Below are 18,203 nucleotides of genomic sequence, written 5' to 3'. Positions count from 1 at the left end.
CTTCTATACACTTCACATCGTCCTGAGCTCTGCGTCGGCTGGATCCTGGATGTCGGTGCCTCCGGTGTGAATGATAAAACTGATATCTAGGAGAAGAGAAGAAATCCCCTGACATTTGCTCCACTTTCCCGGATTGTTTTACTGCAGCAGCAACAGTTTCCACCTTTCAGCCGCTGTAAACAAAATAAGGGACTCGAGCTACAGATGGGTGTTTTATTGCATACGCATTTTAGTCCCCTCAGTATTACAGTCATAGTTTTTCGATTGAGATTAGGGGACTGGCGGACTGATGTGGGTTTTTCACACCACGTCCTCTCAAATGGCCGTTCACTCACAGTGTTTCCATTACGTAAAAAAGGCTCTAGAGGGATTTTACGAGACGTATCACTCTGAATGGGTTTTATCGCCGGTGATCAGCTGATCAGTGATACGGCGGCGCGTTGTTCCTCAAGAGATATACAGAGTAGTTGCGGTTTGATTGAAGGTGGCCCGTCAACTTATGTACAACATAAAAGAAAACACTCCACCTTAAAAATCTGAGGCGCTGTGTGTGTTGACAGACAGGCTTGCAACCCAGTACGGTGTCCCTCCAGTACGGTGTGTGTCAGAATAAGCCTGTGAATATTCGGACCAGTCCCAGCCTGGTCCTGGTCCTGGTCCTGGTCCAGGTCCAGTCCCAGCCTGGTCAGATGCGTACATGAACTGATGAAGCCTCTTGGATGAGAGGTGAAATGTCTTCCTATACAAATAACCAAGTCCAGTTGCTTTTGACTGAGATTGCTTTGGGGATGTGTGTCAGAATCCAACCCAGCCACTGCAGAAGTTACTGTATATGAACAAGCCTGTGCAAAGATGCACATGCACAGATCGTTTTCTGCGTTGTGTTCTTCTACACCACTGGATAAAAGGGTCAACTCTACTTCGACTTGTTGGTGTGGCGTCTGTACGACCACATGTCACATCCCAAGAGTTACATCCAATCAGCAACCAGGGCTTCTCTCAGGGGAGAAAAGAGGCCCTCCTCTGCCACAGGGCCAACAAACGGCTGCTCTAATGGCTGCTTGAGTGACTCACATGCAAATTAGGGGCGTTTCGGCGAGATAGACCCACCTCATTCCGGGTATTCGACCATATTGGAAAGCACCTTTTGCTCATATTATGGTGTTGTTTTAGGCATCTGATCAATTACAACAATTTAATAATAACACATATCACTCAAATTTGCTGAATTCTATTTATTCAACATTGTCTGTGTTTAGTTGCAGGCTAAAAAGGGCAGCATAGTTTTGATAAGCACTGCTGAAAATAGTCCCCAACAAATGCACTGTTTCCTCCTGTTTGTGAAATGTGTTTTATGCTTAAATTGTCTTGAAATGTTGTTGGCGATATAGCTCTCTTTTATGGTTAGGGCTAGACTATATAGCCCCCATCGTTCCATGAAAAGCATATCTCAATGCTACAGCATACAATGTTATTTTGACAAGTGTTCTTTAGACCTTGGCAACATTTCCTGTCTCAACATGACAGTGTCCCTGTGCACAAAGCCAGGAGTCCAGAGGTCCTTAGAGAAATGTTGCTGCATGTCATAACCCCCCTCTCTCTGCCCTGTTCCTGTCTCAACTGTCAACTCTCCGACAAAGGTGAAAATGCCACCAAAAGTATTCTGAAGAAGCAAAAAAGAGAAATGGTTTTCCCAGCTCCTGCACAGAGCCCTGACCTCGACACCATCCAACACCTCTGGGATGAACTGGGTCCCCGACTGTGAGCCAGACCTTATCACCCGACATCGGTGTTGGACCTCACTAATGCTCTGTGGGACCAAAGGTTCAAACATCTGGTGGAAAATGTGAAACCGAGGCTGTGGAGGCTGTTAAAGCAGCACATTAATGTCGGGTAACCACATGTGGCACATGAGTTTCTGTCCAAGCCTGAACAACGGCAGCCGTTTTGGGCCAGAGCCCGATTAAGAAGCTGAGTTTCCACTGCTGATAATAAAGCAGGAGGCGGTCAACCACAGCGGTATTGACACCATTACTTTAAATCATGACACAACACAGACTATAAGGTCTGATTTAAAAAAATGAACACATAAAGAATAGGGAAATTAGCACAAACCCGACCCGATTCAAACCTGAGGAAAAAAAAATTACTGTCCGACCCACTGGGGTTCGACCCACTGGAAAGGAAACGCAAAAGTGGCGTTGCGTTCTCACATTCCGCGTTTAGACGAGCGTCTTTGGGGGAAATCTGCGTGCGCACGGTGACGCAAAAGTGTGTAAATTGGATGTAGTGTGCACGTCAGGTGTGTAGGTGGAGCTGTGAAGCACTGCCACACAACAGCACCCAGAGCTGGTGCATGCGTAGAAACGTCCTTCTCCTTCTCTCCCTAACAGCAGAGAAGCAGGACGCCGTACAGTGTGACGGGGATCTGCGGCACGGTCTGCAGCCTCCCACCGCCTCGGCTCCACGCAGGACACTTGAACGTCCCACTGATGGAAACAGTCCCACATGTGTGTTGTTGTTTACCTGAACTCTGCACACGGATGTTACGGAAACACGTACGCCACGAGAGCCAGCGTGAGCGGATAAGAGCTCACTTTAGTGTTTTTACCTTTACACGCAAACACAACGCTGGAGCAGATCAGAGCTCACTTTAGTGTTTTTACCTTTACACGCAAACACAACGCCGGAGCAGATCAGAGCTCACTTTAGTGTTTTTACCTTTACACGCAAACAACGCTGGAGCAGATCAGAGCTCACTTTAGTGTTTTTACCTTTACACGCAAACACAACGCTGGAGCAGATCAGAGCTCACTTTAGTGTTTTTACCTTTACACGCAAACACAACGCTGGAGCAGATCAGAGCTCACTTTAGTGTTTTTACCTTTACACGCAAACACAACGCTGGAGCGGATCAGAGCTCACTTTAGTGTTTTTACCTTTACACGCAAACACAACGCTGGAGCAGATCAGAGCTCACTTTAGTGTTTTTACCTTTACACGCAAACACAACGCTGGAGCAGGTCAGAGCTCACTTTAGTGTTTTTACCTTTACACGCAAACACAACGCTGGAGCCTTTTTAACATTGCCACTCTGGAGGGTGGGCGTTTCTTAAGCCCCAAAATCACCGTCCCTGTCTAAACGAAAGGCACATCAGCTAAAATATTTTGGCAGAAAAACACTCAGAAAGAACTTCTAGTCGTTCCCAGGGGATGATTCGTATCTGGGTAAATCTACTGAGCGCTGGGACCAGACATCTCAGTCAAATTCCCCCTCCTCATGAACCAATCATATACTGGTTTTTACCATGCGTGCTCCGCTTAGTGGCAGAGTTGCTGCACAATAGTAGCAACAACAGTCCAAAGTACCTCCCATAAAGGAGATAATTGGATCACACACGTTAACCCCGAACCCGAGATTAGCTCAAAGCAAAACCATGCTCTCGGGGTGATAACCTTTTGAACCTTGGTTAAACACTCAATGTACATTTTAATATGTGAAATTTATGTGGCAGGGTTTCCTCTGGAAGAAAAACAAACGGTTTCTGCAATTACACAGATAGTAAAAGGTTGTTTATTTGGTGCAAAACTGCTTTCATTTCAAGTTCATAGCAGGGTAATTTAGCTGAGCTCTCTGTAGCTGCTATAATTGGTCCCTTGATCAAACCTGTGTGATTGGAAAGTATAGCTGCGGGGAGAACGGACCACAGACTTGTTTTATAATTATGGTACACAGCTACTTTAAACCATTTAACCGCAGCCTTTACATTTTTCCTTTTCCTGAACTGAATATCAACTTCGGCTGAGATTAGCAAGGAATTCCAACACCACATTTAAAAGCCCGCAATGAATCTTCATACTGGCGTAGATTTTAAACAAAAGTCAAATAACATTTGTCAGAAATGTCACGTCCAGCCTCTGGGGGAAGCTTTATCATTGAAACACAGGCACTGATCTTTAACAAAAGCAGAACGCAACCCCCCCGCTGTCAGTTCAAAGCCTGTTAAAGAGCTCATATGTGTAGATTTAAGCTATCAGAGGCGTGTTTTATCGTCTTTAGCACCCTTACAGGATGATAGATGAACATATTTAAATGCAAATAAGGTACAAGTCTCACATATCTGTGTTTTGTTTTCTCTGCTGTTCAGGAAACAAAGCGTAATTGAATAAAGGCAATATGTTCTCTTTGAAATAGCTGCTCAGTGATGGAGGTATCAGATGATATTGCTTTGTTCTTAAAGCACTCAAACAACACATAACGATATTAGCGCACATCAAATGACTCACTTACAGCAAAGATGGATCACCACGAGGTGCAGCCGCTCCCACGTTCCTGTGCAAAGAGGCTTTAATCAATCATTTTGGTGGCAAAGCAGAAGCACACTGTGAATTCTGTCAAATGGAAGAAACGCTCACAGCCCCATAACTGAGCCGTTGACAGTTTACCGCTCACTTGAGACACGCTGAACAAATCAAAGTTCTCATATCTGGGGAAACGGCAAACACTCAGTGAACTGGATGGAAATGCCGACTGATACTCTGACGAACAGGAGGAACGTTTGTCAGACAAGTTGTTGTGCTGAACACACAGAGGGACTTTCTTTAAAAAAGTTCCACTTTGCCAAAATCAAGATTACCAAATGTCTCACCCTTAAGGATTATTAGCAAATACCAACAAATGTTCAATTCAAAGTGTTTGCAAAATACCTAGAGTTGAATTCACTCTCAGGTGATTAGTCCCGCAATGAGGAAATTCAATTTTCACTCTATTTTTTAATTTTACACACACACAGGCCCGAGATACACACACATGTACAGACAGGACCTATATACATGCAACTAATGGAGAGATGTTAGAGCGAGGGGGCTGCCAGTGACCGGCGCCCCGAGCAGTTGGGGGTTCGGTGCCTTGCCAGCCAAGTCACCTATGGACTGAGCTACTGCCGCCCCATTTTGGTCTAAGTCAACTAAGATGTCTTTACTCCATTGGTCATTTATTTTGCTTTCTTCATGCCGAATGACTTATTGACAAGAAACGTATGAGCAAACTTGCTCAACAGCACCTCGGCCAGCCACCAGTCCACGCTTCATACAGGAGCCTCGAACCAGCAACCCTCCGGTTCCCAGCCAAGTCACCTATGGTCTGAGCTACTACCACCCCATTTTGGTCTAAGTCAACTAAGATTTCTTTACTCCATTGGTCATTTCTTTTGCTTTCTTCATGCTGAATGACTTATTGACAAGAAACGTATCAGCACATCTCTAGTAAACAAGATTTAAAGTGGTGCTTTATGCAGGATTCTTTGCGGAGTGTTTGTCGACTAAGATGTTCTTTAATCGAGGGCAGCCCAAGACTTCACAAAGAGTGAACCGTGGCTGCTGACGGCACCATCGAGTGCCCATCTGCCTCGTCTCAAGATCCGACACAGAGAAGATATTTGCTGATGATACGACAGCGCAAACACACCCATAACGATTTGCAGCTGAGTGCAGTTATTCATGTGGCAAAGTATAAATGTTGCCTTTGGCCGAGAACACAGTTGGCGGAACGACGGCAAAGACAGTTAGGGATGAATTATTCTCCTGTGTTGGGTTTGCAGAATAAATCTCAGAGACACTTGGCTCGGTCCACCCTGGTCAAGAGGGGAAATGTGTGTTTGACACGTTAACATCAAGAGTTAGGACTTAACATTCGATCCTACTTGTCACTTGAACCTGCCATGTTAAAATTAACCGTTAACTGTTCTTCTCACAATAGGAAACCACCACCACGACTACCAGCACAGCCACCTGGATCTGACCGCGCTCACACCTAAACTGGGTAAGAAAACACAGTCATTTAGTGTAGTCCTTCACTGGATGTGTGACATTACAAGTGCAAAGAGTCATCAAGTAAACCTGTAATCACAATGTACATTTGGAGTGTTTGCCAGAACGTAACCCACAAAAATCCGACCCCACTGAGTCTTTTCAAAGCTAAAATAAAGTTCTAAGTAGCTCTAACTTCATGAAAGATTTGCCCCGACTTGACTTTCCCAGATAATATGCATCATTATCTTCCTCTTAAATGAAAGTATAGAAGCCAAACAATTCTTGTCATAGACTTTTTCCAATACCAAGGACAAAAGTATATCTCTCACGGGGAAATTAAAATCTGAGAAAGTGATAAAAGAAGTCCTCGGGAGAAAATGAAAAAACACAAACGAACGATAATCAAAGGATCATCTGTGCAGTTAGCTGCAGTTATTGAAAACTCAATTACTGTTATTGCGTCCCGTCCGCTTCTGTAAATGTGATTTTCTATGAAAGGAGAGCAGCGTTCACTGAATGCCTCTGCATCGAAAAACAGTAATGAAATGAAACACGGTACTTAAAGAGGAAATCTGGCCTTAAAAATCTCCTTCGTGATATTCTAAACACTGCCGAGGCCAACACTTTGTGTCATTTTAGAAACGTTGCCATCGTTAATGGAGCGGTCCACGCTCTGCATGTGCCTCTTAGGGCGCACTCACACTGTCCTTCCGCACCGCGCCCAGGGCTTTAGGGTCCTTGTCCCCCCCTCCAGGCTCGTTTGTACTCACACTACCTGGGCCTCGCGCAAATGCTTCTTGCCTGTCCTAACGTCATCACGCCGTAATACGTCACACGCATTGATGACGTCATCGCGATGCGTCGCTTTGTTTCCAAATCTTTCCGTAGACCTCAGAGTTTTTGTGCGTCTTGTCGACTGTTTTTGAATCTTTTCATCAACCAAATCTGCAGTAAACACTCCACCTCCGCATCACACCAATGTGAACCTTTCGCCGCCATTGTTTGAAATGTCCGCGCATGGTCCCTCCTTCTTTTTTCTAGGCGCACATAAATGACGTGAGAGCCGGCGTAGGCCTCGTGCTCGTACACGCGCGCACGCTCGTGCTCGTACATGTGCAAACGCCCTCTACAAAATCCCACCTCTCTCAAACGGGCTGTGGACGGCCAGCTGGCCGCAGCTAGGTGCGGAGCGGTTGCACTCACACTGGTCAAACGCACTAGGCTTTACCCGCAAAACCTGTTTTGGCCCGGTGCAGAAGGACAGTGTGAGTGCGCCCTTAAACAGGACGGCCTTTTCACTGGGAAAATGGGCTTCAAAAGTTCTTTCAGGCTCGAAAAAACTGTTCAAACAGCGCTTTTGAAGTCTATTTAGCTTCTGACGAGTATGGTCGCCGCTCTGCGTAATTCCAGAGTCGCTGGTTTCGGTGGTTAACTTTGGCAACTTTCTTGCAATATTTGCTCTGAACAAGGGAAACCTCTGGTATGGGAGGGTTGGCTGAAACATGCTGTGCACATTAATTGTTATTGATCCTTTCTTTCTCACTTGTTAGCCCACAGACAAATGAGATACGGTAAGTAATACACATACACATGGTGTTTATGTGTATTGTCACCTTCTTCTTCACAAATATCATGTAGATATAAAGTTCTTTACTTGCACACTGGGGGTCATTTCTTTCGTTCTTTTTTTAAGCGCTTTTGTGTTTATATATTTTTTTGCTCTAACTAAATTTCACGCCGCTGCATTAAAGTCCTCGATGTCAAAATCTCTTTCTCACACATTAATTTTACTCTTTCACTCCACCTAACCGACTCTATCCTCCCTACACCATATGTTCTGTAGTGTTGTGTGTCCCTGTCCTCCTTGCTGCAGTCGTCACCCAGTCCTATTTTTAAATCCTGCCCGTTCTCCAGCCCTCCCCACCCACTGCGCCTCCTGACCCGTGACCGGGCGTCCCAAATACTGAAGCCACAGGATCTTTTTCGCAGTGCAGGGAGCCTTCATGGTGCTGCTCACATCTCTGATACCCAAAACAGCACTGTTAAAAGGCATTTCACAATGAAACCAAATGCTGTCACTTGAACTGCAAAAAGAAGCACAGATGAATGCATTTTATTGATGTGATGACTGCGAAACATTAAGTGAACGATGACCTTGAAATGCTCAAAGAGAAAGTTGCCAACCTCCCTTCAAAAATCAGGTTTAGTTTGCCTTACCAGTGGAAACACTCTAGTTTCTACAACACTGTATTTATAATCACCTTTCAAAGAACAACCGGTCCTCGAGCTGAAAAACAACATGTATGGATACTTAGAAGTGTTGTTGATGGATTCAAGTCAAAGTATTTTAAATGTTGTGTTATAAATACACAATGCGGACCTCTACTGGTGGAAACATGGCTTTTGCGATGGTGTATCCCTATTGGCTGAGTTGGTGGCAGATGACGTACATGGGGACAGCTTTCGGTGTTGATACAGAGGCTTTTTTGTAATTTCCAGGGCACTTCAGCCAAAGCTACTTAATAGTTAATGCTGATGTAGTCTCCTTCATCATTTCATGGTCCAAGCATGCACCTCTCTTTTACACTTTTTTGTTTATTCCAGTGAAAGGTCCATAGAGTAGTGTACCCCCACCAAAACAGTGTAAGACCAGGCTACATATATTTGCAGATGACTCCATTTCATAAATGTGCAAACAGAGGATGAAGAAGAACTATTTCAATTAGTCATAGCACATAATGTGCAGAGTCACTACCATCTAGCTCGCTACAGTTAACATTTGTTGTGTCAGTTCAAGTTCAAACAAGTGTATTTATCGCAAATTTATCGGACCATGCAAACATTTACACCGTGCTGCCCTGTCTCAAAAAAGCTGAAGTTCCCATACAACCAAACTGCATTCTTAATTTCACTGTGAGTAAAAAGATCCTTTATCCTAAGTCTGTGTAGGGAGGTCTAGAAGGACAGATGGGTTCTGGTTTTCCTGTCCAAATCAAGAGTCAACGTTGACTCATTTCCCTAAACCTAACCAAGCAGTTTTGTTTCAGTTCACATTAAACATAAAACACGTGTTTAAAACTGTATATAAAGGGCAGTTTAGTTGTCGGGGAACGTAATCTTTTAGTAACTAGGTTGTTGTCAGTACGTTGGCTATAAATTCTTGTGCTCAAAATAGAGCGAGGCAATCAAACTTGGTCTGAAAACACCTTTAGTTAACGCAGATGAAACTGTACAAAGTGGCTCCCTGCCTGCAGCCGTTAGCTTTAATAACCCAACACGCCCGTATTGATCCTGGAGTAAATGGTTGAAGCAAAATAAAAATTGCTGTACATCTCAAAATGCAACCAGACCTTTTCTGCCGCAGACCTCCAAGTCTTTCCCAATCCACACTTCTCACTGCATCACACCCTGCCTACATTTCTCTCCTTCAAAAGACTCCCAGTGTATTAACCCATCTCTCTGACTGACTCTACTCTGACTGCGACGCACCGCTTCCTCCCCTGTCCCCCTGTAGAGAGACCCCAGCGGATGAACAACATCCTGACCTCGGCCACGGAGCCCTACGACCTGTCCTTGTCCAGATCCTTCCAGAACCTCAGCCATCTGCCGCCCTCCTACGAGGTGGCCCTAAAGTCTGACTTAAGTAAATACTCCTCCTCTCTACACAGATTAAGTAGGTGGTCCTTCGTTTGTCCTTCACCGCCGCGTATTTGCCTGATGCACTTTTAAAAACAAAAAAAAAAGACGGGGAATGACATCACACTCGTGGCCTGTGCATTAAAGGGTCGCCACATTCACCGTGTCTTGCCTGATGAAACATCTGAATGTCCATTACAGAGACATGCATCATGATAAGTACTTCCAGATGTTTGGTGGCTCATAATGCACATAAACCTCTCACTTTTTCACCGTTTTAGGAGAAAAAACCCTTTTGAAATTCACGACACCGCACTCAAGCCTCAATACTCATCCCATCAACGTGTCTATCAGCCCATTGACTGACATCTAATTGGCGTGTAATTTGGCTCCATCTGCAGTCCATGTCATGTTGCTAATGTCTCTTAATGACATATTAAGAGCCAGGGTTTTTTTTTCTTTCAGCTGAATGGCTTCTATACGCCAACACGGTGGCGCTTTAATGTCTCAGCAATGCTACAGTTCATTATCTTCGCTGCAACATTTTCAGCTGGATGATGACGTGGGTGTAACCTCATGACCCGTGCATGCCCAAAGTTCTTTGCATTGGTTGCATGTGTCCTGTGATGATCTAGATTTTCTTTCACTGAATTGTCCCTTATTAAAGAGTCCACATGAAATGAAATACAGCAACAAACCAGGCCAACTGCAGCAACAATCAGTTCATTTACAGCATTCCCGCAGTAAGAAAGGACACAAGAGGCATGAAAGTCTGTGAATGTTCTCATGTGTCCAGGTCGTCGTTATCCCCAAAGCAATTTCAGTCAAAGCAACTGGACTTGGTTATTTGTCTAGGAAGACGTTTCACCTCTCATCCAAGAGGCTTCATCAGCTCATGTACACATCTGACCAGGCTGGGACTGGACCAGGACCAGGACCAGGCTGGGACTGGTCCAACTATCTGGTGTGGAGATCCAGGTATTTAACTTCTCACAAGGCCGATGATGTCACTGGAACCCTTTGCAAGTGCCGTGCAAAAGTAGAGAAACCATCGCTAAACAGAGGAGGAGGTCTGAGACACCACTTGTTTACATTGAAGCCCAAAGAACAACTGTTCACAAATGGCCTCCTGTGACCCCAACGACTGTCGTTAAGACTCAATAGAGCACTAACGAAGTCCAAACCAACTTCCCACCAACGACTGCCACTCTAACGACGGCCGTTGGCACTTGGGGCACAAAGGGTTCCAGTGACATCAACGGCCTTGTGAGAGGTTGAATACCTGCATGTCCACACCAGTTAGTTGGACCAGTCCCAGCCTGGTCCTGGTCCTGGTCCAGTCTCAGCCTGGTCCTGGTCCTGGTCCTGGTCCTGGTCCAGTCCCAGCCTGGTCAGATGTGTACATGAACTGATGAAGCCTCTTGGATGAGAGGTGAAACGTCTTCCTAGACAAATAACCAAGTCCAGTTGCTTTTGACTGAAATTGCTCTGAGGATAAAAGGCATGAAAAAGCACAGTTTCAAATGTTTTGCACGTGGCGTTTGAATGCCTGATTTCCAATTTAAGGTAAATCTTGTGATGTATGATTCCAAACCCAATGTGTTCACTATTGGTATCATTTGTCAGAACAGTCTCTCAGGACTCTGAACATTATTCATGTGGGATTTTTTAACCTGTAGAAAGCATGTTAAGGAGGTAGGACGTTCATCGATAACGGACTTGAGATTTTAAAAAAAGATACATATGCATCCTAGTTTATACACATACAGGGATTTTTGTCATCTAACAAAAACAAATGTACCGATTAAGGATGCTTTTACACCGAACTTGTTCACTTCTTCCATTTTTTCTTAACAAAAGTAAATCTTTGCGCCGACTTCTCAGTAGCGTTCAAGTAGAAAAGGTTCTGGTGTTCGGAATGCAGCGTTAGCGGGACGAAGGCGATCCCTGGTGCGTTCACCTGTTTAGTTTGGTTCTTTTGGGCTTGTTTGAAAGCTGTAAAATGAACTCCTGTTCAGACCAAAACAACTTGGCTGAGACCACCTTAAAACATTTGAAAACCTTTGATAATCCCAGGCAGTTTGGGACAAAAACATGCAGATTTGTGCGTGCAGTATAAATGTGTTATTGTGGTGTGTTTGAATATTTCTGCATATTGGGGTTTATAAACAGTCTTCAATTGCATAAATTGGGTCTGACTGACCTCACTGTATGAAATGAGCTGTCGTGACCTCTGGGATAATCACAGCCTCGTGAAACTTTACAATCACAAACCTGAGACTTAGAGCATTCAGGAGATGGATGCTTTCACCAGGAGATTCACAATAGAAAGGGCGTTTCTGAGCAGTTTCCAGAACACAAGTGCTCGCCATTGAGTTGTCGAAAAATGCAATTCTTGCAGAAAGTCTACAGATGTCAAAGGTTTTTGATCCCAAATCACAGTATGGGTTTTCCTATAGTGGTCCTCAAGGTCTGGGTGTCTTAATGTGACACACACACACACACACACACACACACACACACACACACACACACACACGTATATTTGCTTACTCTAAAGTCACCTGGCCTCACAAAGCCGTTCTATGTTTACGGCGATTCGTCTGTGAAAACACTGCAGAGCATTGCAGAGATTTTGTTTTTCATCCAGGCATTATTTTCAGAAATGAATTAAATGCATTGTAGATTTTCAAATTGCCTGAACACACTTGAATGCAGCATTCACTGTCCTTGAATCTTAAGAGAGACACACTGAGAGCAGTCATTTAAATGTCTCGTGTGTAGTTTGATAGAAAAACATGCATCTGCGCGATCTCCTTTAAGTGCATTCAACATTTGTCTTTTCTACGTTTTGCCTTCTCTCTCTCTTATCAACTCTGGGCTTTGCTCTTATCTCGCCGGCGCCTCGTACACACACAGAAAGTCGCAGAGATGAATCACGCCGAACTACAAAGAGGCTTTTCAAATTTGAGACGGGAGCCCTGCAGAACGCGTCAAACGAGCAGACAAAGTCGTCCCCTGAAGAAAAGCCCCTTCACTCGGAAAGAATTGTGGGTTCAAGCACGAGTGAGGTCTTTGGAAACAAGCCTAAAAGTAATATAATTAGTTGTTTTTTTTAATTAAACCATCTGGAGAGATGATGATGATGATTACTAAATTAAATTAGTACGGTTTATTTGCAATTTTAAATGATGTGTGCACACATCTCCTGTTAAAGTGCAGTGTGATGTCAACGAGGCAAAAGATGGAGGATGCTGCTCTAAAGGGACCTGCTCAGCTCCCGAGGAGAAATCTTGTTTGGCTCCGTTGTCTTTCACCTTAATCGCCCTAAAAGGGATTAAAACACTTCCAAGAACAAACAAGCCACCTTTAATCCTCCAAGAAAGAAAAACATTAAATGAAATTGCTGCATGTCCCCCTTTAATTTCGCCGCTCCTGCTCCAAAGCTCTCTAAAGATCACTTTATAATTGATGTTCCACCAGTTCCTCCAGTGTTAGTGCATTATATGATTACAGTCTTCTGTGATCAATAGCTGACACGTAAATATACTGGTTGTACTGAATGTAATCTAGCAGAGTGGGAGCTGGGGTTTAATTAGCCGTTGTTAGCTCTTTCCTGTGTTTGCAGCTCCGCCCCACGTTTGGGACCCTTTGGCCTCGTGCAATCATATTAATTTTAAAGTGCTGCGTTTTATCCACGCCGCAGAGATGACATGGAGCGAGATGCAGCGCCCGTCTTTAATAATTCCTATCACTTAAAGTGTAAACGGTGTAACGTGTGTACACGCGTAAAAAAGCAGGTCTTAAATCAAGTGGTGAAAGAATCTGTTTTAAGGGGGATAACATTTGTAGTCGGCCATTTTGAGGGAGCTGATGAACCCAGAGAGGCTTACTTTCTCTTTCTTTTCTAAGAATCAACGAATTATACTTTACACCTGGCAAAAGTTTTTGGTGTGTATAAATTAAAGCAGTTTATTGTTTTTACAGAAATAAAAACAACAATTGTAATACGTTTAAATTATCTTGTATTCTTTTAAAATTACATAAGTTACCTGTGATCTAGAGTTGCAAGTAAATAGCTGTCAGTTTGTTCAAATACAATATGTTATAAAAGGTTTTTACAGCACATTTCAAAGGCTTTCAGACTTGCTGTTCAAAAATCAAAACTTCATTAACTTTGCAGATAAAACCAGAGTCAAGTCTGAGTTTTATTCAAACTCAATACAGCTAGGGTTAGGGTGTGGTCTAAAAGACCAATAATTATGTATTATTATTGCATTCACAAAGTAGATATTTAAGCTCAGAGCCATTTAAAGTCCATTAATCACCTGTCATCAACAATCACCTTTTTCTTCTTCTAATTAATTCAATTCAATTCAATATTCATAGTGCCAAAAAGTAACAAAAGTTATCTCAGGACACTTTACAGAGTAGGTAAAGACCACACTCTATGACTCATTTATGATTTACACAGACCCAAAAATTCCCCCGTAGAGTACGGTGGCGTTGAAAACCTTCACTATAACAGACAGGAACGTCAGACAGACCCAGCTCTGTGGAGGACGGACATCTGTCTTGACTTCTCATGCACCTTCCCACTTCTTTGGGTGATCTTGGTGCCGTTGGTAGATTCCAGTGAAACATCAGAAATCACGTGAAAACTAACGAGAGAGAGCAGAATCCATCCCGTTTTGGATATGCTGTTGATGCTGAAACTGCCTCCATGTTTACATATTGTCAGGAAATTCAAAAATGTTCTACACTTAATTTTATCAGCGCAACAACTCACCTACACTTAACACAAATTCATCATTCGCTAATTGACTGATAGATACATCTGTGACTCATTTTAATACAATCCATGATCTTTTCCAAACCCTAAGCAAGTGCGTTTGTTGACTTAACATAAATAGTTCAATTAATAGCACCGTTAAATAGAACGGTCATATACAGTATGTTGTTTTGGGAGTCGACCTAGTCTGTCTTTTAGCTATGAGGACGTGTTGGGACAGTGAATGCAAACGGTATTTGAGTTGGTGAAGAGTCCGAGCAGCAGAGCGATCAGTGTGATATCACCCACCTCCCCCGCTGTTATTTACTTGTTCTTTATTGGTTGTTGTCAGCCACACCTCTGGCTATTATCGGATACTTGCCTTTTATTTGAGAATTTATGTTAAGTGTCTTTTCCTATCATAGCAGGTCATTAAACATTTCTGCCACATTAACATTTGAGTGTATAATCACTACAGATCTGTCACAGTGACTGGAGTGTGACCTATTAATGGAGCCATGGGCCACGGCCTCTCCATTGTCTGTCTGTGTACCGTTAGCCTCTGGTTGAGTTTGGTTGACATTTTCTGCCATAATGTCACTTCTAAACCAATCCTTAAGGGAAAAGTGCTGGAGCGCACGGCCACAGGCCAAAGTAGGGCCCTATTCATTAGGTATGCACCGAACGGTGGACATGAAACTCCTCCTGGAGGGACAATAAGGTGACCTTCTGTATCCATGCATGCCATCTCTCCCAGAGAGCCGAGCAGCTACGCAAACAATTCCCATCGTCCCTCTTCTCCGCGACTCGGTGAAGCGTGTTATGGTCCCTAAAACGGCCATTCGACCTCTGTGTTTTGCAATAATTACCTGCTGCAGAGGTAACAACCCCTCTGCCGCAACAGTTAATCAGAGAGCTTCTGTGGTAGCATCCCCCCTGTGTGCCAGCACTGCCAAAAACAGGTAGATAAAAGTCTGCTGAGAGCTGATTGCCGCCTGTGGTTAATACAGCCGTGAATGACTTTACCATTAGGAGCACCCAGCGGAGAGACCGACCTGCTTTCTGGCAGACGAATAAAACGACTGGTTGCCCGTTCAGGCACAGCCAGCTCATGAGCTGTTGAGTACTGTGGCATGCTGATGAGTCCTCTCTGTGCTGAAGGACGATGACACTGACAGTCTGCTGTTCTGTCTTTCATGAAGAAAAAAGAAGACTCTCAACTATTCAAAATAGTTTGAATAGGACTCTTTAACACCTTTGTTGATGACCATCATCACCTCATCCCTTCAACAGCAGCCAAAAGGTGCAGGACAGTCATAATGGAGACGAACATGTCAACATTTTCCTCTCTAGTGCTTTGCAACCACTCTCTGCCCCTGTGTTCCTAGGACCTGTTTCACAAAAGTGATTAGTGAGCACTCCTCACAGTACAAGCAGATTCAAAATAGTGGCAGCATCTTGATTGGCGCTTGCAAATTGAAGGTACCTTTGCAAGTCCTTGGGTCCAAGTCCATGGGTCCAAGTCCTTTGGTCCAAGTCCATGGGTCCAAGTCCTTGGGTCCAAGTCCTTGGGTCCAAGTCCATGGGTCCAAGTCCTTGGGTCCAAGTCCATGGGCTGCGATAATCACCTCCACCAAAGTGCTTATGTTTCTGCCTTGGCTTGTCTGTTTGTTTTTTTGTCTGTCATCAGGATTAAGGAAAGAAATGATCAGTAGGTATTCATGAAACTTGGGGGAAGAGCGTAGCATGGGCCGAGGAAGAACCCATTACATTTTGGTGCGGAACCAGTTCATGCGGTGGATACACAAATTATTTTCTCTTGCGTCAACATTGTGAGATGGAACATTTGTGCTGCATTCATGTGGTGTCAGAATAATTGGAAAAATGTTCCCGACTGGGGAAAATTCACACTGCATTAACACTGCAAGATAGGGCATGCCTTGGCGATCAGAGGGCCCTTGTTCTGTTTTCATCTTCCTTGTGAGTCTATGTGTGTGTGTCATCATGTGGTCCCAGAGATGCCTACTGTAGCAGGAACTACCACAGAGGCAGTTTTGAGTATTTTGCCATGGGTGTCTCTGTCTGTCTGTCAAAGATGGGTGGGGTCCTAGCAAGAGCACTGAAAGTAGAGGAGTAGAAAGTAAGGAAGAAGCCATTGTCCCACCACTTGATGAACCCTGGCCCAATTTGTCGTCACAGCTAGTGATGGTCTTTAGAAATGTTTGTTTTCATTAGTGAAAAGGGCCAAAATTAAGAAGAGGGCATTATCTTATGCTGAAAATTGCAATTTGCGTCTTGTAGATGTGGTGAAACGGGCTCCCGGTGCTGATTCATGACTCTCAATTCAAATATTTTGTGGTCTTGAAGCAAAGTGTACACAATAGTATATATTTTCCTATAGTTTTGTTTCAAAAGCACCAGGAGTGAGAGTGTTCTTGAATGGGACTCACTGACTAGAGTAGACTGCATGTTCATATCGTACAAGAATCCAAGGGAGTATTTGCTCAAAGCCACGTCTGTGATCTTGATCGTGTTGTCTCTCTCTGTTGTCTCTGATTACCCTCGTCTTCTTGCTCCTCAGATGAGGACGTAGATGAGTACTACACGAGGAAACATCATCATCCTGACTTTGGGGGCCGGGGACCGACCCACATGGTGAAGCTGAATGCCGATCCTCAGCAGCATCAGCAGCATCAACAGCATCAGCAGCATCAGCAGCAGCATCAGCAGCAGCATCAGCAACGGCAGCGTCCCCGCCGAGTCCAGAGGGCCATGTCCCAAGACCATGTCCTGTCTCCTCCCAGGACGCCACGTCGTGGAGACTATGGCTTATCTTCGTACGGTGTAATGGCAGCCGCCGCGTACAGTAGCAGCCGGCACCTTTCGGAGGAGCAGCTGCTGTCAGCGGACCGCCTCCACTCCCAGGATCCCTTGCTGTCCCCGGCGATGAGGCGTGACAAGTTCCGGGAGAAGGCGATGGCACGGGCGATGTCTCACGCTGACATGCTCATGCCCATCACGCCTGTCATGGACCGCCACAAGATGACCAAGATGCACTCTCAGCCCAGTGCCTCTAGCGACTCCTACAACACGCTGACGGTCAACCACCAAGCGCCCACATCTAAGAGGCAGGCATTTGCCTCCCGACGAACACACACGGTGGACCACCTACAGTACATTCCCGGCCACCACCACACATACCGCACTGCCAGTAAGAACGAGGTAACTGTTTAACCGCAGAGTGGTTAGCTGAAGGATTTCGGAGACACATCGACAGATATCTCTCCAAATCATCAAGTCTCCTCAGCAGAGGGGTTTTGTCATCTTATTAAAACAACCTCCTACGTTAAAAACAACTCTTCCTGCTTTTTAGCACAAGCTTCCTGTGTCATCCAGAATCAACCCGGGCAAAGACACCTCTCTCTTAGAGCATCATAAGGGCTTTGCGCGTTGACACAAAGAGGGATCCTTCATGTCAGACGTTTGACAAGCCTGAAGAAAATATTTTTTAAACTGGACATGGGACTGGAAAGGAATTGTATCAACTTTATAAATATATAAATATACTATATTTACTATTTGTATTTTCAGTCCTTGTTATAGCTTTAGAGATTCTCATTGACTGATGTGAGCACTTCAAGTGGTGCCTCTTGAAATTGTCCCATTTCAAAGATGAAGTGGATTTGTGGGTTAAAAAGCACAATTAATGAATTCCCTTTTTTAGTTTTGGTTTCATTTTACTCTTTGGTAAACGGCCAGGACATATCAGCTTATTAGTGAAACAGAGGCTACTTCTGTTGCATACAATAGATGATTGTAAATAGGCTATATTAGCAGCATTAAACATTAAAAACTGGCCCTTTTTGACATTATTGTTTGGTTTTCTCCCACCTGGAATCTATTCCCAATTAATATTTTTAATTTTAGATAAGGCAAAGATCCCAAATGAATATTATTTCCACAGATGTCTGAAAAATATGTGGAT

General features: G+C 44.2%; 1 protein-coding gene across 1 annotated transcript in view; it reads left to right on the top strand.

Moving 5' to 3' along the window:
• Positions 1 to 17,452, top strand: part of LOC310960363 (shisa family member 6) — a gene marked incomplete at both ends in the record, with an annotated part of 86,381 nt that extends 68,929 nt beyond the window's left edge. The window contains 4 exons of the mRNA XM_083932048.1: positions 5,759 to 5,821; positions 7,362 to 7,382; positions 9,326 to 9,484; positions 16,800 to 17,452. Coding sequence (XP_083788174.1) covers positions 5,759 to 5,821; positions 7,362 to 7,382; positions 9,326 to 9,484; positions 16,800 to 17,452 — 896 coding nt within the window. The remainder of the gene's footprint in view (positions 1 to 5,758; positions 5,822 to 7,361; positions 7,383 to 9,325; positions 9,485 to 16,799) is intronic.
• Between the last annotated feature and the right edge of the window lie 751 nt (positions 17,453 to 18,203).

This window comes from Echiichthys vipera, assembly GCF_963691815.1.
Source record: "Echiichthys vipera genome assembly, chromosome: 17".
NCBI classification, from domain to species: Eukaryota; Metazoa; Chordata; class Actinopteri; order Perciformes; family Trachinidae; genus Echiichthys; species Echiichthys vipera.
Note: the sequence above shows the minus strand (reverse complement) of the source record. Positions and strands in the feature narration are given on the sequence as shown.